At 42.9% G+C, this 23258-nt stretch overlaps 1 protein-coding gene and 1 pseudogene across 5 annotated transcripts in view; one reads left to right on the forward strand and one right to left on the reverse strand.

Moving 5' to 3' along the window:
* Positions 1 to 23258, reverse strand: part of TSEN2 (tRNA splicing endonuclease subunit 2) — a 48174-nt gene that overhangs the window by 19651 nt on the left and 5265 nt on the right. For 3 of the 5 annotated variants that reach the window (XR_005242050.2, XM_038003531.2, XM_038003530.2), the window contains exons 2-6: positions 22626 to 22831; positions 20390 to 20471; positions 17482 to 17518; positions 10312 to 10834; positions 8887 to 8964 (exon numbers count right to left, since the gene is read on the reverse strand). Coding sequence is in view for 4 of the 5 variants with exons in the window: in XM_038003531.2 (XP_037859459.2) it covers positions 8887 to 8964; positions 10312 to 10834; positions 17482 to 17518; positions 20390 to 20471; positions 22626 to 22814 (909 nt within the window). In the remaining variant the exon portion in view is untranslated. The remainder of the gene's footprint in view (positions 1 to 8886; positions 8965 to 10311; positions 10835 to 17481; positions 17519 to 20389; positions 20472 to 22625; positions 22832 to 23258) is intronic. The other 2 variants (XM_038003534.2, XM_038003533.2) reach the window with 1 other exon arrangement.
* Positions 2581 to 2699, forward strand: LOC119626056 (5S ribosomal RNA; annotated as a pseudogene).

The following is a 23258-nucleotide window of genomic DNA, read 5'->3' on the forward strand; positions in this document are numbered from 1 at the left end:
CTCCATGCCTCATCTATACAATGGGGATCATAATGCTTTCTTAGCTAAATATATATATATATATTTTAGCTAAAATATTTAATAAGATTAAATCACACAAAGATTTTTTTTATTTTTAAAATTACACTTTATGTTCTAGGGTACATGCGCACAACGTGTACGTCTGTTACATATGTATACATGTGCCATGTTGGTGTGCTGCACCCCTTAACTCGTCATTTACATTAGGTGTATCTCCTAATGCTATCCCTCCCGCTTCCTCCCACCCCACAACAGGTCCCAGAAATCACACAAAGATTTAATAAGCTATGAAAAGCACCTAAAAGCTCAATTAATTTTAGTTTTCCTCCTTTCTGGAACTCCTGACCTCAGGTGATCTGCCTGCCTTGGCCTCCCCAAGTACTGAGATTACAGGCATGAGCCACCTTGGCTGGTCTTAGTTTTCTTCCCTTTCTAATAACTGGATAGCAGAGCCTGGAAAAAAAGTTCAATCCCATCCTTGCCTAATAAGAGATTCTTTCCTGATATCTGCTAAAATGTAAGTTCCTCAAAAACTGATGTGTTTTCATTATCAGTAAGCATACATCTCCCCAAGAGTGAATGAAACCATTATCTCATTTTTATTTGCTTAAAATGGTGATTGGCTTTTTACCAATCTATGCAAAATGTGACTAGGCACTTATTACCGATGGAGGGGATCTTAATTCAGTTGAGTTGGTTTTATTTAAAATTAAATTATCAGTAGACTAGAGAGGTCTGTAGAGGTTGACAGTCATATCCCCTGCAATCGCATTATTAAGTTTTACTTTCACAGTACTAATAAGATGGAAGGATAAGTTTAATGATAGTTTTTAACATCATACTGCTAAATGTAGTTAGGGCCCTCAAGTGTTGTAATGGAAAAATAGATCTCAATAACAGATCCCTATAAAACAATGGACTACATTAGCTAACTGGCATGGCAATCTAATTATCCCTGAAATGAATACTCACACAGAGTGAACACTGAATCATCCCCATGTCCAGTTCACAAAAAGTACGGTTTAAAATGTAACTGGCTAAAAGCAGAGGTAAGGAAGATGTTGCATGTGGAATATGCCATCTGGCATATGTGAATACAGTTGTAGGTAACTAACCAGGAAAAAAGTGTATTCTACTAATGTGATCTAGTCACTGTGTGTGTGAAAGACCTAGTCACTGTGCAATACTTCCACCATTTAAGTAAAAGATCTATTTTGTGATCATCATCAATTTAGAGACAGAGTATGTATGTCCTATCAGGCAGAAAATAAAGGCAGGAACCAAATGAGCACCTATTACATGTGCCAGGAACTGTGCTGGTCATTGTGTATACATCACTGAACGTCATTAGCTGCTACATCAATTCAAGCAAAAATAAAGCACAATTTCCAAGAAGTGTTTTTTCTTGTGAGAGCTAGCCCTCCCTGAGCACACACACGTCTTTCTCCGACTGCCCATAAAACACATTGCACTGAAGTTCATTTTAAATTTACAGAAAATATAGTCATTTAAAAATATCTGCCATTTTGTGAACTAAAGCTATGTCTTCACTCCACCCAGGGAAGTTGGCTAGCTGGGAGAGGGATGGGGACACAATGAGGAATATACATTGCTAAGTGTCTTCCAGGACAGAGAGACGTCACACATATCACGCTGCATTCAATCTTCACTATCTTCCTCTGAAGGAGAACATTACAGCTGAGGAAAACGAGGAATGCCAAGAACACTGTCTATTGTGTGTTATACTGCATGTGGCAAATATTTTTTTTCCCATTTCATCTTTTGTCTGTAATTTTGCCTTTGTCTTTAACATAGAGTATTAAATCTCTAGGTAATGAAATCTATATATTATGGCCTCTTAGAAGAACTTATCTATATCTCAAAAATATATAAAATGCAGGCAGGGTGGCTCACACCTGTAATCCCAGCACTTTGGGAGGCCGAGGCTGGTGGATCGCTTGAGCCCTGGAGTTCGAAACCATCCTGGGCAACACAGCGAAACTCCATCTTTACCAAAAATACAAAAATTAGCTGGCCGTGGTGGCGTGTGCCTGTGGTCCCAACTACTCGGGAAGCTGAGACGGCAGTTCTGCTTGGGCTCAGGAGACTGAGGCTGCAGTGAGCCGATATTGTACCATTGCACTGCAGCTTAGGTGACAGAGAGAGCCCCTGTCTTTTAAAAAAAAAAAAAAAAAAAAAAAAAGCATAAATAATTATTCTTGTTTTCTATTTTAAATTTCCCTTTATATCTTTAATTGACTTGAAATTTATTTTGGTGTATGTTAGGAGATGGGATTTTAGCTTTGTCTTTTCCAAATGGCTAATCAGCTGTCCCAACACCATGAATCTTTTCTTCACTAATATGAAGTGTCATTTTTATTGTACCTTGAAATCCCATCTATAAATGGGTCTGTTTGTAGACTGTGGCCCAATCTTTCCTTTCCTATACCAAGACTATATTGTTACTTTATGTTTTATTAACAGCTGCAGTAACATCTTTTTTTTTTTCTTTTTCTTGGCTACTCTAATGATTCCAAATGAACTTTAAAAATTATTAAGGCCTACAGCCATGCTACTCTGAACGTGCCTGATCTTGTCTGATCTCAGAAGCTAAGCAGCGTTGGGCCTGGTTAGTACTTGGAGGGGAGACTGCCTGGGAATACTGGGTGCTGTAGGCTTAAAACAAGGATCAATGAAACAAAGAGCAAAACTGCAGTTCTTCTCTCTCCTGCCCGCCAGCACACAAAGGCTTTTAAAACAAAACCCAATCCTCAAAGCAGTTCACCCGAAGTCTCCTGTGTGTCTGGGTATATAAACAGAATATAAATATATTTGCAGAGAAAAATTAGAATAGTTTTTCAAACCTTAATCAAAAGGCTCTGCTGTAAGTATATATTCTTGCTAAAAGGACCCAAACTGTCTCATAGTTGAAGTCTCTGGAAAATTTTCAGAAGTTTAGATAGAAGGAAAGTCACTGACCTATTGCAGGGGAGGGAGACTAGTCAAACAACATAGCAGTAAAAAATAACTGCAAAATTCTAGGGAAGAATCTTAGACATTCTAATCACTGGATTCTGATACTTGGAATCCATATTATGGACACTAAGAAGGGGAAAAAGAAATGTGGAAAAAATGGGTGAGGTACAAAATGGAAGAGCCAGGCACAAGAAGATGTGTAAACGAGACCCAACTGAGACCGCTGCTGTCAGGCACACCGAGAGCTGTCGCCCGACTCTGGCGTGCCCCTTTGTTTCCAAGCATTCCCACCTAGTCCTCCTGTGTGGGGACCACTTTCTTTGTTTTCTAAATAAGATAAATTTTCTCATGCACTTTAAAAGCTTTATAACTATATACGAACAATACACAGAAGTACCAGTAAGGTAGCCTCCAAAACCAGAGTTAGACTAAGAAATCGACATGCATCGGCAAACTCAGAGCCACAACTGAATGGTATCAACACAGTTAAATAATGTGACACAGAGTGAGTGAGGAAACTCAGCAAATGGGGAGTCTGGTGACGGTGGCAAGGTCTTCACACTGCACACAGGATGGGACTCCGACCCAAGGGTTCGGTGGCAGACCAATGCATGCACCACACTACCTCCAGTCTAGATGTTAGCAGCTCTTTGATATACCTCAATTCAATGGTGGCTTTTCAAGAAAAAGAATAAATGCTACTACATTAAGTAAAATAATTAAATGAAAGACTTACAACAATCTTAGAATCTTCAGTATCAAGTTAAAAACAGTTTATCCCTCCTTGGGGAGAAGGACACATGGGCCTGACATCCTTAAGCATTTGGATTATCCAGCTCACTCCTCACAGGCTGACTCCATGTTCACCAAGCAGCCTTCCAATTATATTACCCTTTGGCACCTGAATTTTCTACATGAAGAGAATATGCCAATATGGAAAGGCAGCTGGTGGGGCCTTTGCTAATGTTAATAAACTCACACTCTAGTTTATTCCCCAGGCTCTTGTGAGCACACTCAGCCTGAATGCTGCTCCTAGAGCTCAAGTCATTTTCTGTGCTCTAACAAATCCGAACTTCTTAGTCCCTCAAGCAAAGGATTAGACCTGGAATGCAGGGCCCTGCTGGGGTGCTGCCATGGAGGGAATCTTGCTGGGAATGAGTGAGCTGGTCTGCACCACCCCTATTAAATCTCCTCCCATTAGTTTCCCAACAGCACACACAGGGATAGTAAAATTAAACACGACTACTTTGGATCTTGGGAAATTTAAATGTTAAATCTCCTTAACCTTCAAAAGTTGACTGCCTGGCAGGGTGTGGTGGCTCATGCCTGTAATCCCAGCACTTTGGGAGGCCAAGACGGGCAGATCACTTGAGGCCAGGAGTTCAAGAGCAGCCTGACCAATATGGCGAAACTCCATCTCTACTAAAAATACAAAAATTAGCTGGGGGTGATGGTGTGTGCCTGTAGTTCCAGCTACCAGGAGGCTGAGGTGGATCACCTGAACCCGGGAGGCAGAGGTTGCAGTGTGCTGAGATCACAGCACTGCACTACAGCTTAGGTGACAGAGCGAGACTCTGTCTCACAAAAAAAAAAAAAAAAAAAAAGTTGACGGCCCTAACTTTATGACAGCATTATGCAACTGCTTTTAATTTACAGTGAAATCAACTTTCATTTGATTAAAAAAAAAATTCGGTCCCCCAAATCAATCTATTTTTCACTGGATCTTGCTAATTAAAAAGCATTTGATTAAAAACTTAGCCAGATGTGGGGTGGCATGCACCTATAGTTCTAGCTACTCAGGAGGCTGAGGTGGTAGGATACCTTGAGCTCAGCAGTATGAGGCTTCACTGAGCCACGATGGTGCCACTGCACTCCAGCCCGGGCAACAGAGAGAAACCGTGTCTCTAAAAAATATAAAAACAAAAAATTTAAAGGGCAAAGCATTTGAGCGTTTGCGTGTGTGCGTGTCCACTGAAGGATGCAGAAGATGGAAACAGAAATCTTCAGAAATAACTACTCAGAAATAACTAAGGTAAATATAGCTCTTCAATTACTCTATGCAAATTTCCAAATCTCTGTTCTGAATGAGTCAAGGCAAAGGCATGAAAACACCCCTACAGGGCTGCATGTCCACATCTGTGGTAGGTTGCAGACCAAAAGCTTCCCATGTCAGTGCCGAGCAGACCTCTAAAGTCAGCTGTGTATTACCACTCTGAGTCCCTTAAGAGAGCTGTCATGAATCACCACAGCAGGGGTGAGACGCCATTCTGTCTGTGCTCCTGACTGACATTCACAGAAACACTCAGCGGGTACATGCAGTGCACCAAACATGGTTGATTCATTCAAAAGAAATCTGCCAAAACAGAACAACAAGTAGAGCTAGGTTTAATGGTATGCTCCCTGAAAACTTCTGGAACACATCTCTAATATGTTCTCAGTGCCAGTCAGCCTCTAAGAAGGCAGAGTGTCCTCATCTCCTGTCTCCTATTACTCTTGCCTTTCATCAGGGAGTGCTCAAGAGGAGGCAGCAGGCAGCAGCAGCCTTTAAAAAATTTGTCAACAGCCTGTAATCCCAGCACTTTAGGAGGGCAGATCACGACCTCCTAAAGGTCAGGAGATCGAGACCATCCTGGCTAACACGGTGAAACCCTGTCTCTACTACAAATACAAAAAAAAAAAAAAAATTAGCTGGGTGTGGTGGCGGGCGCCTGTAGTCCCAGCCACTCGGGAGGCTGAGGCAAGAGAATGGTGTGAACCTGGGAGGCGGAGCTTGCAGTGAGCTGAGATCGCGCCAGTGCACTCCAGCCTAGGCGACAGAGCAAGACTGTCTCGGGGAAAAAAAAAACTTGTCAATAAAAGACAGCAGTTGGTCAACTGGAACAGTGCGGCTGAACTCACAGTATTTGACACCAAATACACTTTGCCTCCAGCTGCCACCTCCCAGGCCAGGCCTCCAGCCCACCCTCCATACTGATGCTAGCTCTAGGCACTCCACTCCCCTACAGAACCCCCTGCAGGGCCCTGCTGCCCCAGGACCAGGCCAGACCCTGACTCACGGACACACCCTCTGCCATCTGGTGTTCTTTTTGGCTGAGCTATCTGGAAGAGCCTTTGCTACCCTGTGTCCATGCGGCAAGCCCCATCTATCCTTTACTATCCTTAGCTATCATGACTACAAAGGCTTTCCACCTCAGCCCTGCTGGATGGTCTCCACCAGCTTCTGTGCAAATTCCCTATCTTGTACATTAATTCATTTAACAAATAATTATTACGCACCTAATAGATGTCAGGCATTGGGCCCAAGGAAACAGGAAGAGCGATACTGACAAGATCCATATGCCACACTATGCTTATCTCACTGAACTGTAATGATTTCTGGGCTATCTTTAAGACAGAAGTCACGTTCTACTTATTTCAGTATTGGTAGCCCTTAGCCCAATGCCTGGCACGCAGTATGTATCCAGTGGACATTTTCGTGATTGTAAAAAATAAGGTTCCAACTAGCTGCTAATCAGCTTTTACAAGTAACTTAATAATGACAAAAATAGCCGGCACTAACATTTATTGAGCATCTACTATATTATCAGGTACTATCCTGACCTAATTACATGTATTATATAATTTCCAGAACATCCTATGAACAAGATGTTACACAGCTCCCACTTTACAGAGAAGAAATCTGAGGCTCTGAGAGGTCAAACATCTAAAGAACAGGTATACACGGGCTGTCTAGTAAAGATCTTCACAAAGCTGGGAATGTCTACGCATGTGCTGTTCAATACAGTAGCCAGTGGCCACACGTGGCTGTTCAGTGTTTGAAACGTGGCTGGTGCAACCAAGAAAAGGAATTTTGAATTGTGTTTTAATTCAATTTAATTTAATTTAATTTAATTTAGTTTTTGAGACAGAGTCTCACTCTGTCGCCTAGGCTGAAGTGCAGTGGTGCCATCTCGGCTCACTGCAACCTCTGCCTCCCGAGTTCAAGCGATTCTCCTGCCTCAGTCTCCTGAGTAGCTGGGATTATAGGCGTGTGCCACCACACTCGGCTAATTTTTGTATTTTTAGTAGAGACGGGGTTTCACCGTGTAAGCCAGGATGGTCTCGATCTCCCGACCTTGTGATCTGCCCTCCTTGGCCTCCCAAAGTGCTGGGATTACAGGTGTGAGCCACCACACCCGGCCCCCACATTACTTTCCTGTGGTCTCAGCTATAAAATTACCAACATGGATGTGTGCCATAGCACTTCCTGGGACCTACCTGTATGCCAAGAACCACACTGGACACTGCAGGAACTATCAAAGAAAGCCATCACAGAGCTCCTGGAGGAGAGGGGAGCCCAAGGGGTGCTATCTTCAAAGGCAGAAAGGACATTTCTGTGTGCGCTATCAACATAAGCAAGAAAAGAGGGACTGAGCATAAAGTGACCACAGGTTAGAGGAACTCCAGATAACCAGGACAATACGATACAGTTTATGGAAGGTCACTTTTAGCCACCTTTTTTTAAAATTTTTTTTTGAAACAGGGTCTCGCTCATGCAGTGGCATGATCTCGGTTCATTAAAGCCTCGACCTCCCAGGCTCAAGCAACCCTCCCAACTCAGCCAACCAAGTAGTTGAGACTACAGGCCTGTACTGCCACACCTGGCTAATTTTTACATTTTTTGTAGAGATGGGGTTTTGCCATGTTGCTTAGGCTGGCCTCAAACTCCTGGTCTCAAGCTATCTGCCTGCCTTGGCCTCCCAGAGTGCTAGGATTACAGGTGTGAGTCATGGCACCAGGCCCAAGCTAACTTTCAAGAATGTAGCTACTGCATTAAGTAGAGGGATCCTGCAGAAGGAAATAAATCCATTTACTTAATTAGCAGTCACTACATGATCTGAATCATATAGCACAGTATATGAAAAGTTGAGACTCCACGAACATACCAAACAATAGTGACTTGTACTCTTTAAGTGGATAAATTATATGGTATATGAATTACAGTATTTTTCAAAAAGCTAGTGAAAATTAGTAACAAAATATTCAGCCAATCTGAAATCCATTTTTTTCTTCTTTCCACCCCCCTACCCCCCCACATCACCAGTCAGCATCTGTTAACAATCTGAAATCTTTTTATTCTTTTTTTTGTTTGACACAGTCTCACTCTGTCACCCAAGTTGGAGCGCAGTAGTGCAATCATGGCTCACTGCAGACGCAACCTCCTGGGCTCAAGCAATCCTCCCACATGAGCCACGCAAGTGGCTGGACTACAGGCATGAGCCATCACACCCAGCCATCAATATAAAATCTTTTTTTTTTTTTTTTCTTTTTCTTTTTTTTTTTTTTTTTGAGACAGAGTTTCACCCTGTCACCCAGGCTGGAGCGCAACGGCGCAATCTTGGCTCACTGCAACCTCCGCCTCCCAGGTTCAAGCAAATCTCCTGCCTCAGTCTCCTGAATAGTTGGGATTACAAGCATGAGCCACCACGTCTGGCTAATTTTTGTATTTTTGGTAGAGACAGGATTTTACCATGCTGGCCAGGCTGGTCTCGAGCTCCTGATCTCAGGTGATCCTCCTGCCTCGGCCTCCCAAAGTGCTGGGATTACAGGTGTGAGCCACCGCACCCGGCCTAGCAATCTAAAATCTTGACAAGAAAAGTAGTACTCAGAAAAACACCTCGAATCTTCTGTGAAATGATTGCAAACATGTATTTTAGAACTGATGAAATAAAGGCTGAGGAGTAAAATTTGGGCAGGCCTACTTGGGAGCTACTCATAATGATTTCAATACTGACTCACAATATTCAATAACTGAATTACATATAGAACTACACTGTGAGATAGGTTCACATATAGTGTAGTTCAGGCCCAAAGACCAGTAGCTGAAACGATAACATGTTGAAAACATACCTCTTCTAGGCTGAGTTGCAAATACTCAAAGATCCTATATGGATTTCTTCTGCATATTAATCTGTTTCTTTGCACCAACTAAAGAGAAAGAAATACAATATATACAGAACAAATGGAAGCACTACATGTCATAGCGAATGTATTTTAAAATGAACATTTTTCTTATAAATTCCCAGGATTCACATTCTATTGTGCTAATATTATAAAGAAATGATTACAACAAAAATTTGAGACAGACTCTTGTTCTACTGCCCGGGCTGGAGTACAGTGGTACAGCTCACTGCCGCCTCAAATTCCTAGACTCAAGCAATTCTCCTATCTCAGCCTTCCCAGTAGCTGGAACTACAGGCGTGTGTCACCATGCCTGGCTAATTTTTTGTAGAGACAGAGTTGCCCAGGCTGGTCTTGAACTCCTGGCCTCAAGCAACCCTCCCGCTTCAGCCTCCCAAAGTGTTGATTATAGGTGTGAGGCACCACGCTTGGCCAAGAAATGCTTTTTTATTACTTGTGTGGAAAAGGAAGTTTTAATTTTTTCACTATGAAGATTCTGGCTTATTTCCTTTTTTCCCTGTGAATTTTTCCTGCAGTTGTAATCATTTTGTTGGTGAATTTTATTTTATGTGTTGCTTTTTTCACCCAATTGTACCTAATAAGCATGTGCCTATGTTTTTGTTTTTTTGAGACAGGGTCTCACTCTGTTGCCCAGCCTCTTATCTCCCAGGATCAAGCAATCCTCCCACCTTAGCCTCTTGAGTAGCTGGGACTGGCATGTACCACCACACCCAGCAATTTTTTTTTTTTTAGTAGAAATGAGGTCTTGCTATATTGCCCTGGCTGGTCTTGAACTCCTGGCCTCAAGTGATCTTCCTGCCTTGTCCTCCCCAAGTGGTGTCAGCCACTGTGCCTGGCTCCTATGCTCTTAATATGACTTCATACACCTCATTCTAAGTCTACATGATATTGCTTTGAATGGGTACCTCATATCCCATTTAGCCATTAGATTGTTTCTAATTTTTAGCAATTCCAGACAGCTCTAGGGTAACTCTGACAGCAAGTCCCCTAATGACGTAGCTCTTACCCAGCCTCCCTAGGTTTTTCTCGTGATGGCTGACTTCCACACGTGAGCCCTTCTCGCTCAGCTGTACTCAAGAACAGGTGTAATTATCACCTCATTTTGTTTTCTCTCAAATAAAGGAGAGAATACCATTGGCCTTGCCTTAATTTTACAAATTTTTTAAAAGTTATTCATCAACTTTGGGGTTTTAGTTGAAATGGCCCTCACAGCTGCTGTGGCCCAGAGCCTGCTGCTTCCCTCGGACCTTACAATAGGCTAGCTACCAGTTCGCAGGCAAAAGACATCCCTATTAGCCAACATCTCCAGGAACAAATGGCTTTGGAGGAAGTAATTTATTTTATCCTACTTACTTCCTCATTTGGGGCATCCTCCCTCTCGCTCATGGCACACTCCGCTTCCTCGACAAGCACGTACTCATGGTCAGGCCCTCTGTCCCCAGCATGCAGGAGGCCGACGTGCTGGCTGCCATCCTCATGGTGAGGGCCACACTGGAGGATGAGAGCATCTTGTTTGTAGCAACAGACTTGGGGCAGAGGTGCAGCGTCCTTTCTCACACTTTTCTCAAAGCCGTCTGTTGTTGGGTTGCACCCAGAGCCCTCCTGCAGGCAGCCTAATGGCTCACTGGGATCACTCATACCACCTGACTTTCCAGAGTCCCCGTTTACCACAGAAGGTCTTTCTCCCCCTGCTGTGCCTTCCATGTTAGAAACCATTCCAGAGTTAAGCTCGTCATACACTTGAGCCTCTTCGTTCCTTTTCACAGGAGGATGCTCAAGCGGTTTCGTGTAATCCTTGAGGATTCTGCACACTGTATTCTCATCCTGTCCCTGTCTACGCATCAGCTCTGCTGCCCACTCAACACTATGCTGATACCTGCAAGACAGAAATACTGTTGGAAACAGCATTCGAATTTCAAAATTGAAAAAACGTTTAAAGCACATAAAAAAGACTGGAAGGTGACACACCAAAATGTTTTACAGCATTATTTGTGAATGGTACATTATAGATAAATATTTTTCTTTTTTCTACTTTTCTGCATTTTCTTTCTTTTTTTTTTTTTTTGAGACAGAGTCTGGCTCTGTTGCCAGGCTGGAGTGCAGTGGCACGATCTCGGTTCACTGCAACCTCCGCCTACTAGGTTCAAGTGATTCTTGTGCCTCAGCCTCCCAAGTAGCTGGGACTACAGGTACCCGCTACCACACCTGGCTAATTTTTGTATTTTTAGTAGAGACAGGGTTTCGCTATGTTAGCCAGGAAGGTCTCAATCTCCTGACCTCGTGATCTGCCCGCCTCGGCCTCCCAAAGTGCTGGGATAACAGGTGTGAGCCACCGCATCTGGTCTCTGTATTTTCTAAGTGTTCTGCAACAAGCATATGCTACTTCTTGTTTCTTTGCTTTTATAATATAGTTTCATTTTATTTGCTTTATTTAAAAAAAAAAACCCAGTTTAACAAACTATGAAAATTTAATTTAAAACTGGTAGATTAAGTGATTTAGATAAATAAGCAAAAAAAAAAAAAAAAAAAAAAAGGCCATCCTTTATCAGGATTTTTTTGTATTATTATTACTGTTTTTCGAGATGGAGTCTCACTCTGTCACCCGGGCTGGAGTGCAGTGGCACGATTTCAGCTCACTACAACCTCTGCCTCCCGGGTTCAAGCGATTCTCCTGCCTCAGCTTCCTCAGTAGCTGGGACGACAGGCTCGTGCCACCACGCCCAGCTAATTTTTTATATTTTTGGTAGAGACAGGGTTTCACCATGTTGGCCAGGCTGGTCTCAAACTCCTGACCTCAAGTGATCTGCCCGCCTTGGCCTCCCAAAGTGCTGGGATTACAGGTGGAAGCCACCGCTCTTGGCTTGTTTTGTATTATTTTCAATTTTGGATCTCATAATGTTTTCAGATAGATATGCCATTCATAATACAAAGAACTTTTGTTTAGTATTGGAAAGCAAAATGAGAATTTCAATAAATATTCATCACAGTGCCTACTAACCTCTTTACGGGATAAGGAGAGAAATGATTTGGCTTATGTAGATTCATCTAAATATTCTAAGAGAAATAGCCCCTTTCCCCACAATACTTTTCAGAGTAGATTTTAATGACAAAATTCATGTTAAGTTTCTAAAACTTGAAGCTAACACCCAAGTTACAAAACACTTCCCAAGTTACAAAAAGTTATAGGCAAAACAATAGGGCAAAGCATTCATGCCTAGGCTGCTGGGATGTGTTCATGTGATGTGAGAACTACCAGATGCTGGAAATCTGAAGATCAGAAGGTCAAAGACATTGTGAAACTCAAGTGCTTTTTGCCTGGACCTTCAGTGATCAGTGTGAAAGACATCCAAGACAACACACGGCTTGAGAGAAGGCAGATGTAATTTTACTTTTCACCTTCTTTCACCTGGTTAAGAAGACTGAAGAGTGCTTGATTCGGCAGCACATAACTTAGAATGGCCCCTCCGCAAGGATGACATGCAAATTTGTAAAATGTTTCCAAAAAAAAAAAAAAAGACTGAATATGTCATAGTTTATAAACTGCTATATCTCACACAATTTAACAAGGACACTGGCTTCTGCTACACCCTGATTCCTAAGAATCCTGAAGCTGTCCACACCTTGTTCACCCCACATAAGGATAAACATCAAGGATGTCTCCCTATATACTGGGAATTGTATCCTAAAGATTAACACCTGGTAAGGCTACCCTAATACCTGAGAGACAGTACGACACCGTGACTTTGGTACTGCACATTTTGTGTCCAGCCCTGTTACTTACAACTGTGTGGCAATGCAAATTACTTAACTTCTCTGTGCTTCAATTTTCCCACCTATAAAATGTAAAGATTAGTACTACCACCTCAAAGGGATCTTGTTATGTACTACTTTTAAAACCAGCAAAAAGAACACAGCTGTGCCAAAACCAGTAGGTTGTCTTCTCACCTGGAACACGGCCACCTATGCATACGTTTAAAAGAATCATCATGTGAGAGGTCTAAAAAGAATCTCAGCTCTTCATATCAACAAAAGCATTGGTTCTACAAGGTCTATAAATTTCCTTTATTTGAACACAAATTTTTGTGACAATATATTTTTCTGGGGAAGGGACCCACAACTTTTGCTAAATTCCTTGACTCAAAACACATGAAAGAATCACTGATTTAAAGGGTCAACAGTTCCTCCTTTCACCAGAAGATCTGGAACGAAGCGAGCACACAGATAGCACTGCTCTGCTCCTTGCAGCAGAGCAGTCAAAGCAGACGTGGGTTCCAATCCTTGTTCCATCACATTCTCATATTAACTGCATGACCCCACCTCTCTAAAGCTCAGTGACCATCTATAAACTAGGGATAACTGCACCTACCTCGTGGGGTTGCAGCAAGGATTAAATAAGACACATAAAGTGCATAGCCCATAAGTGCTCAATCAATATTACCATATCATTGTGGAGTTTTTAGGAGTGGCTTGAAAAATAAATCAGACTCGATATACAGTATATTGAAAAAGATGTTAATGAATGGAAACATCTTAATTCACTGTTCTTTGAGAGCAGAGGCAGCAGTGCGGGGATGAACACAGCCTCTGGAGGTATAGGTCCTGGAGTTGGCTCTTCCGTGTGGCTCTGAGTTAAGCCACTTAGTACCTCTACCTCTGTGTTCTTCTGCCATACACCAGAACCAGGCCATACCTGTGTTCCCTTTTCAGGGTCTCAGAGGATCGCTATGAAAGGTCAAAAGAGACTGAGGCTTGAAGAGCATGTAGAAGCCTCCAAGTCAGACGTGATGAAAAGAGCCACAAAAACAAATGACTAAGACAACAACATATGGGTCAGAGCTGAAGTCCTCTAGCTGGCTGGCAACACCTTAAAAAGCTAAGTACTGCTGCCATCAATCCCAGATGCTGGAGCAGTTGCAGGAAGAGAAATGAGAAGTAAAAAGCAGAAAGCATAAGGGGGAGCGTGGCAGAAGGACAAGGCAGCAGCCACAACTGGAAGCGGTGACAGGACTGGGGAAAGCAGCACCATCCAGGACCGCAAGGACACAGGATGTGCCCATCCAAACATGGCACCGATTCTCATGTTTCTGCACCCTTGAACACATACCTCTCCTATTTGCACAGGGCACCGTTCTCTACTGTTGTACCGATGAAAGCCCATTTACCACTGGAAGTGCACAGCAGAGTGGTTTAGAGTGGTTAGTGCACACAGGTTCTGGGGCCACAGTGCCTAAGTCCACATACTGACCCTGAGCAAGGAGCTTCACTTCCCTGTGTTCAGTTCTTCCACTTGTGGAAGATGGATAAGAACGGAACCCACCTGATGGGAGTGATGTGAGGACCTGAGACGACACACGGGCCCAACACTGGCACGATACTTAGCACTGGAAGGTGCTCGGGGAGTGCTGGTGCGCACACCCACATCAATGCCTCCCAGGCTCTGGCACTGAGCCCACGTAATCTTGGGCAAGCTACTGAACCCTCACCTGAGTCCCCATCTATGAAACGGACACATCTCTAGTACCTACCCTCGAAGGTTTCTTGAGAAGATGAAAGGAGATAACGCAGGCAAGCTCAGAGACTGGGATTGGCACAGCTAGAGCAGTCAGCACCTGTTGGCCATAATGGCGATGGTATCTCTACCACAATACCACTACAGGACAGCACAACTGTTCACTTCTCTTTCTCTCTCACTAGACTGCAAATCTCTCAAGAACAGGCACTAGGTCTTTTCCTCACTCTTGGGTCCCCAGTACCTACCCAATGCCTGATACATAGTGAATTCTGGCTGAATAAAGGACCACAACGGGGTGGGCAACCAGCACGACCATCAGGGCTGGTCCTTCAGGGACATACCTCTACCTGTGTCAGTTCCCCAAAGGCATCACAGAAGGGTCCTGACACTTACCTTCAGAAAGAGTTACACAGAAGGTGCTCTTCACCCAAAGACGACTATTGTTGGAAAAAGGCCAATTTGAGTGAATCCACTTGAAATAGAAATCAGAATTTCAGAGGCACCAGCAAAGAAACAATTATGGCCAGGTGCAGTGGCTCACACCTGTAATCCTGGTGCTTTGGGAGGCTGAGATAGGAGGATCACTTGAGCCCAAGACCAGCCTGGGCAACAAAGCAAGACCCTGTCTCTACAAAAAATACAAACAACAATTATGACAAGTATTTAAGTTGAAAAATTAATCTAAAAATATGAACATGAATCAATTTTTCTTATATTTAAAATTTAGATTGTGATTCCAAGTGTTATGAACAAATAATAAATCAAGTATCGATTTTGGTTGGGGGACATATGTAGCTTGCTGACAGAACTGTGCTGATAACATCTATAAACATTCTTAGGTTCACATAAGGAAATGAATTGTAATCTGAAAATTTCTTATAAAAAATCAATCCCCACAAGCATACTCCCTTCAAGCAACATTCCTGCACTGTCACTATGTGTGGAGTCTACATCACTTTGTCCTTTGTTATGTTAATGTAAATTCAATGCAAATCAATGGCAAATTGAACATTTAAATCTTGCAAAAAAGACGCAGGATTCGTGAAGTCTATGAAAGTGATCAAAGTATGGCAAGGGGATTAAAAAATGAGAATCTGGCAGTTAGATTAGAGGAGAATTGAAGGAAAAATCAACTAAGGTGATAACACAATAAAGTATATCAAGAGCGTTGAGGAGGGAAGAGAGAATGTCTGAATGCAGACTGAGTTCATGCCAGGCCTGCTTATTAGTGAACAGTTTATCACTTTCACTTCTCAGTGCAACTCCGTAACTGTGGGGCCTTGAGTAAGGAATAGTAGGACAACATACACCTCCCAGACTACACGCCCCAGTGCCTGGGAATATGACTTTATCTGGAAACAGGATCTTTGCAGATGGAATCAATTTGATGTAAGGACACAGTGACTGGTGTCCTTAAAAGAGGCAAAATATCACATGTACCCGTACCCTGAAAATACATCTATCAATTTTTTTCATGCAAAAAAAAAGAGAGGAAAATTTGGACAAAGACACACAGAAACACACAAGAGAGAATGCCATGTGACCACAGAGGCAGAGATTAGAGTGATGCATCTGCAAGCCAAGGAATGCCAAGGGGTGCCAGGAGCCAGCAGAAGCGAAGGCAGGCAAAGAAGGATGCTCCCCTAGAGCCTTCTGAGGGACTGTGGCCCTGCCGACACCTTGAGTTTGGAATTCTGGTGTCCAAAACCATGAGAATACATTTCTGTTGTTTTAAGCCATCGAGTCTGTGGTACTTTGTTATGGCAGGCCTAGGAAATGAATACAAGGGTCAATGAAACTTCTTGGGACATTGTAGTCCTCACAAAGGGATGCTCTTCAGGGAGGCAGCCCTCTCCCTGTGCAGAACCTCTATGCTGGCAAGCTGGCTTGACCTTATGTCATGTTGTGGCCAGCCTAGCCAGGATGCAGTTCTGATGGGCGAGCTCCTGCTATTTCTGATCCCTAGGTTTCTGTTGTGGCAACCTGTCTATACTATAGCTCCTCCAAGACTGGGGACTCTGCCAGGTTCTTAGCAGGTCCCTCCCATACACCAGAATCCCACTCCTGACCCCGGCTTGAGGTTACAGCCAGAACAGCCATTGAGATCTCCCTGGTGCCACCACTCCTTGCCACCCCGCTGGCTATGGGGTTCCCAGGCATGTAACCAAAAAGGAGCTGCTGGATTTTGCCCGTATAGGCTAGCAAGATGAACAAAATCACTGAGACTTGAGAAGTTTTATAAGGTTTCATGGAAGAGCTGAGACTTGTACTGTACCACAGAGACAAGGAGGTCTGGGATGGATGGAGACAGTCAACAATCTTACCAAGGGACCACAAAGTGTGGCGCTGAAGAGAGGAGAAGGGCCTGATCTCTGCTCTCCAAGCACTGACAGTCTGAACCTATGGATGACACATGAGGAGAGTGCTGCACGCCAAAGAGGACTGTGGGGGCCAGAGGAGCAGCACCCAGGACAGAGGACGGTACGGTGGTAAGGAGAGAAACCCAGGAGAGATCATGTATGAGCAAGATCGAGGACATGCAGGAATCAGCCAGGCCATATGTGTGTGTTTGGGGAGTCAGGGAGAAACCTTCCAGGAATGTCTAGGATTAAATGAGGAAGGGCCTCTGTGAAAGCCTCTTTCTCTGACCCTACAGTGTAGCTGGAGGAAGGGGGACAGGACCATCTGTGCCCACTGGGCAGAAGGCTGGTTCAAAATCTAGGCCCAAGAATATGAGGACTTAATAATATAGCTATTACAGGATAGTTATTCATAATTTGGAAAGAATTCAACTGGCAACACAGTATTTAAACAAACCATAAACTCACGTAAGGCATTTCAAAAATGACTTGATTCACATTAAATTCAAACATCATTTTCAAGGATATATCTACTACCAAAAAGAGAAAGAAAAAAAGGTGTGGACTAGACTACTACATGGGACAAGACTACCTAAAAACATCTGACTTAAACCATCATTTTGACAGAAACCAAAGTTCGTTATGAGTTACCTCTTTGATGTGATGATAGGCATGTTTGTCTTCACATCTGGAACAAAGAAGTTCTATTAGTTTCAGGCAAATTTCCCATAAAGGGAACACACACGAAAAATCTAGGAAAGACTGAGAATTTTAAGGTTCACAAAATCACACACCTAGAAAGTTAATACTGTCCAGTCAGCAATGGCAAAAATATGCTTTGTATGCTGTCCTTCCCTGAACCCATACCCTTGGCAGGTGCTGCCCATCAATTACATCAGTCTTGGTGGGCTTGGAGGGGACCTCAGAATCCTTCTCAACTCAGGGCTCCAGCTAAGCAGCAACAGCACGGGAAGAAACCTCTCTGCCACGGCTGAATGCTCATTCCAACTTCCAAATGAGAATGCTGAGGCCCTAGAGGTATGAACTTCATCTCCATTCTTCCCTCTTCACTGAAAGCTCCTTACATGTGTATAACGAAAGGGCTGGGAAAGTGAACTTAATTGCAGTGTTGGTTTTGGATGTGGATTTGGGAGTTCAGGGCTTCCAGCTCTAGCTCCCTGTGCAGAATCTCAAACTGGCTTGACCTCACGCTATTTTGAAAGCCAGCCTGATGAGGGCGCACTTCTGACAGGCAGGCTCCTGCTGTTTCTGAATCTTAGGTTTTGGTTGTAGTAACTTGCCTGTACCCCAGGCATAAGCAGGGCATCAGGTGGGAGGACTCTTTCCGCCCAAAATGTTCATCAGGTCACCCAGTGGTCTGGTTTTTCGTCCTGGTCTTTTCCTAACTCTGCCTTTGGGCTAATTACTTCTCATTCCCCAAACTCAGCCTCTTCTGCATGCATTAAAGGCTTGGAAGAAATGATGATCAGCTTTAACACCACAGGAAAGTGATCACACCCAGCCAAGATAGCACACCTAGTGACTACTATGGTTGCTGTTTAAAGTCAATACATTTTGGGGTGGTTTATTAAGCAGCATTACTGTGACAAGAAGTAACTGACCCAAAGTCTATCCCATTAGGTTGAACAATCAAATCACTATAGTTACTCAAATGGCCAGGCTCAGTAGCTCAGTTCTGTAATCCCAGCACTTTGACAGGCTTTGACGGGTGGACTGTCTGAGCTCAGGAATTCAAGACCAGCCTGGGTAATATGGTGAAACCCTGTCTCTACAAAAAACACAAATATTAGCCAGGTGTGGTGGCATGCGCCTGCAGTCCCAGCTACTCAGGAGGCTGAGGTAGGAGGACGGCATAAGTCCAGGAGGTGGAGGTCACAGTGAGCTGAGACTGCGCCACTGCACTCCAGGCTCTATCTCCAAGAAAACCAAAAGTTACTCAAAATAATTTCTCCCTGTGTGGTTATACAACCAACTTGATATAAGCTTTCGGTTACTTCATCTCTATATTTAAAAAAATCCCTTGTAAAAATTTAACTTGTATTTTTTTTTGGAGATGGAGTTGCATTATGCCGTCCAGGCTGGAGTGCAGTGGCGCAGTCTTGTCTCACTGCAACCTCTGCCTCCAGGGTTCAAGTGATTCTCCTGCCTCAGCCTCCCAAGTAGCTGGGATTACAAGTGCCTGCCACCAAGCCCAGCTCATTTTTGTATTTTTAGTAGAGACAGGGTTTTGCTATGTTGGCCAGGCTGGTCTTGAACTCCTGACCTCAGGCGATCCGCCCGCCTCAGCCTCCCAAAGTGCGGGGATTACAGGCGTGAGTTACCACGCCCGGCCGACTATTTTTTTAAACAAGTGTTGGCAAGGATGTGGAGAAATTGGAACCTTTGGTGCATTGCTGGTGGGAATGTACAATGATGCAGTCAATGTGGAAAATAGTTCTTAAAATGTTAAACAGACAATTACCATATGACCCATTGACTCCACTCCTGGGTATATATCCAAAACACATAAAAAATAGACTTGGATATGTATATGCCAATGTTCACAACAGTATTATTCAGAAAAGCCAAAATACAGAAACAATCTAAGTGTCCATCAGCAGATGAGCTAAAGGCACTATGTCCAAACAATGGAATATTATTCCACTATAAAATGGAATGAAGTTCTGATAGACGCTATGGCAGGGACGAACCTTGAAAACATGCTAAGTGAAAGCAACAGACACAAAAGGGCAGATATTGTATGATTGTATTTATATATGAAATATCTGTAATAGGTAAATTCACAGAGGGAAAACATATAAAGATTACCAGGGACTGAGGAGAGAGTGGAATGGGGGAAAAGAAAACAAAGTAAATGCATATATAATTTTGCTAGACATTGCCAGATTCACCTCCATGAGGGCTGCACCACAAGCATCCCACCAGCAATGCAAGAGAAGGTCTGTTTCTGAAGTCCTCACCAATGCAGTATATTGTCAGACTTTTGGATTTCTGCCTGATTGCTGAAATGGTATCTCAGTGCAGTTTTAATCTGCATATTTTCTTATAATATAACATTTAAAAGATCCTTTCTAATTATGTTTTAACACGCTGGTATTGGTTCTTAAGCAATTACCATGAGAATTCCTTAGAGAAATACTCTAAAACAATTGCAAATTAAAGAGAATCAGCAAGGGAGAACTATACACATACATGTCGTGGCTATTATAAATTCTAATTCTGGAAACAAAATTTTAAAATTTTTGCATAGTGCCACAGGTGAGCAGGTACTTAACTACCAGTACTACGCCATAGGCATAGTACTCTGCTAAGCAAACACTTAACAACAGAAAAGCCCAATTAACACTTGATAATTCTAGAAATTAAACACGCTGTCACCCAATCATAACCCTTTTGCTTTGATTAGAATTATTCTTTGGCAGTAAAACTGCCAGTGTACATGTTACTTCTCTAGAATTTTACTATACAACCTGAGGTATAAGATCAAACATAAAGGAAAATGATAATTTGTCAAAAGAACTGAATGATACAACTTTACCTTTCCATTTAGCAACCAGTTTAGGATCTGAAATTGTGAAGTTTGGACGGCTTCTTGAAAGAATACCTTTTCCAAAATAACCCTTCCAGGAAGACAGAAAACAAAGTTAGTTCATGTTTAGTTGCCAGTTTTTCAGCTGAGGTAGAATATACAGTAATCCCTCAGTATTCACAGGAGGTTGGTTCCAGGACCTCTGGTGGATACCAAAATCTGCAGATGGTCGAGTCCCCAATATAAAATGGTGCAGTATTTATATATAGTCTATGTAGGTCCTCCCCTATACTTTAAATCATCCTAGGCTACTTATAATATCTAATGCAATGCAAGTGCTATGTAAATAGTTGTTATACTATATTGTTTAATACAAGAAAATAAAGTCCCCATTTAGTACAGATGCAATTTTTCTTCTCAAATATTTTCAATCTAAGGTTGGGTGAATTCACAGAAGTGGCACCCATGATATGGAGGGCCGACTGTACCCATCTGAGTTAAAAGGTTCGCTCCACTTTCCGTGTCTTGACATTTTCCCTCTGATTATCTAATGACGACTAAGGATGTTCTTAGCATAATACCTTTCTAATCGCTTCAAGAGTACTAATAAGTTTTTGGCACACATCATTTATCCCATAACTAATGCTTTCAGTCTAGGTCTTATACGCCGAAGGCAGGCAGAGGCAGAGATTCTTCTTTACATATGGTTTGGGAACACACTGCCTGAAAGCAGGAGCTATGCTGCCCACCAGGTCCAAAAAAACCTCTTGGATTCTTTCGTACTCCAGAATTGAAATATTCCTCTCATTCCTGCTGATTCCAAAAACAACATGCATTTTTCCCCTTTTTACTATAAAATATTTAAACACACAGAAAATTGAAAGAATAAAACAAACACCCCTTTCTCCATCTAGATTAACAATCAGAATAAACAGGCCAGGCATGGTGGCTCACACCTGTAATCCCAGCACTTTGGGAGGCTGAGGTGGGCAGACCACTTGAGGTCAGGGGTTCAAGACCAGCCTGGCCAACATGGTGAAACCCGGTCTCTATCCAAAACTACAAAAATTAGCCAGGCATAGTGGCATGTGCCTGCAGTCCCAGCTACTCGGGAGGCTGAGGTGGAAGAATCATTTGAACCTGGGCGGCAGAGGTTGCAGTGAGCTGAGATCGCGCCACTGCACTCTAGCTTGGGTGACAGGGTAAGATTCTGTCTCAAAAAACAAACAAACAAAAAACAACCCAGCAACAACAAAAACCAAGAGGAAATAACGCATACAGCACTTTATAAAGCCTCTTGCTTAATGTTATATACTGTAAATGAAGGCCTCCCTGGTGAGCTGCCCTTGGCCTACTGGGACTCCTGCCTCACCACGGCCAGTGCCACCCACTCTTCTATAAAATGTCTAGAGAAGGCACATTTATGGAGACAAGATGCCGATCCGTGGCTGCCTTGGGCTGGGAGTGGGAGCAGGGATTAAGTGTGATGGGCACAAGGGAACTTTGTGGTGATGGGAATGTTCTAAAACAACTGTGGTGAGAGTTGTGCAACTCTATAAATTGATGACAATCACTGAATTGTATACTTACAATGGGAGAACTTTATAATTGTAAATTATAACTTAATAAAGCTGTATTTTAAAAATGCCCACAGCAATGAACAGACTGTGGGATTTTTTTTTTTTTTTTTAAGAACTACCAGTCTTCATTCAACTTGATCAATGCTGGAAAACAGTAAAAACTAGAACTTGTCCTCATCTGAGAAGAGATCTCCAACCAGGAGGCAGCAGATAAGGAGCTTCCCGCCAAAGCCCCACCTGATCTGTGCCTGAGCAGGGACACCATACCATGCTGTGGCTACCTCTGGGAACAGAATGGGAGTCAGTGGGGAATTTTCACTTTTTTACCTATTACATTTCTGTAAATTACTTTTTTTGTTCCTTCAACAAACATGTATTGCTTTTACAACTAAAGACAAAAAAAAAAAAGCCAATCCATTGACTCTACTTCATCACTGAAATAAAGGTTTGTGGGCAGGGGTGCTCCATCTGTCATTCTATTACCCTAATGTATGGCTTTTGGGCACTAATTCAAATTGTACTTTTCCTACAACTGGACCAAACTTCAAGGAAAGAATACACATTGTTCATGGTTGGTGTGGGGAGATGGATGGGATGGGGAGAAGGAAAGGACTGCTTGCTCAGGGTTGTCTGAAAGTAATCCTGCCGAGGCTGCCCGCACTTACTTTCCCATAGAGCTGCTCAATGTCCTCTGCATTCCTCACAATCACATTGTTGTTAATCATTTCAGCACGGAATATCTTGAATTCTTTCTGAGGACCATGGTCCTGACCAAAAGGGATTGGCAATGGAGACTCGTAAGTCTCATACACTCTTCTTTTCCTCTTTGGGGCATGGAAAACTGCTTCTGCCATTTTTCAGAGGAGATATTCTTTAAAGAGTAGACAACAAAGAGAAAGAAACAGACAATCAGTAACTACCTTGATTCAAAATGTGAGTACATCTGTACCTAGGCTCAGAAAACTTAGGGGTCTGTGGGAAGAAATCAAGTATTCATAAAGCAATAAACTAAAAGTAATAAGAACAGTTTGTGTGAGCAGTGTAAATCACATTGACCCAGAATACAGCAATTAATCCCCCAAAATAACCCCCAGGAAATGAGTGGTAATCTTTCTACTCCAGTTGACAATGCTGAGACCTAGTGACGTGCCCAAAGCTGCAATGTTAGGTCTCCAGAGAGCAAGCACAACAGGATTTCTGTCTACCAGGAGTGCTTCCATTTCACCCACCCAACAGACATTTACTACCAGGAATTCCTAATAATCATAGGTGCTGGGGAGACAAAGACAAAACTGAGA

Source organism: Chlorocebus sabaeus, chromosome 22 (assembly GCF_047675955.1).
Source record: "Chlorocebus sabaeus isolate Y175 chromosome 22, mChlSab1.0.hap1, whole genome shotgun sequence".
In the NCBI taxonomy this organism is placed as follows: Eukaryota; Metazoa; Chordata; class Mammalia; order Primates; family Cercopithecidae; genus Chlorocebus; species Chlorocebus sabaeus.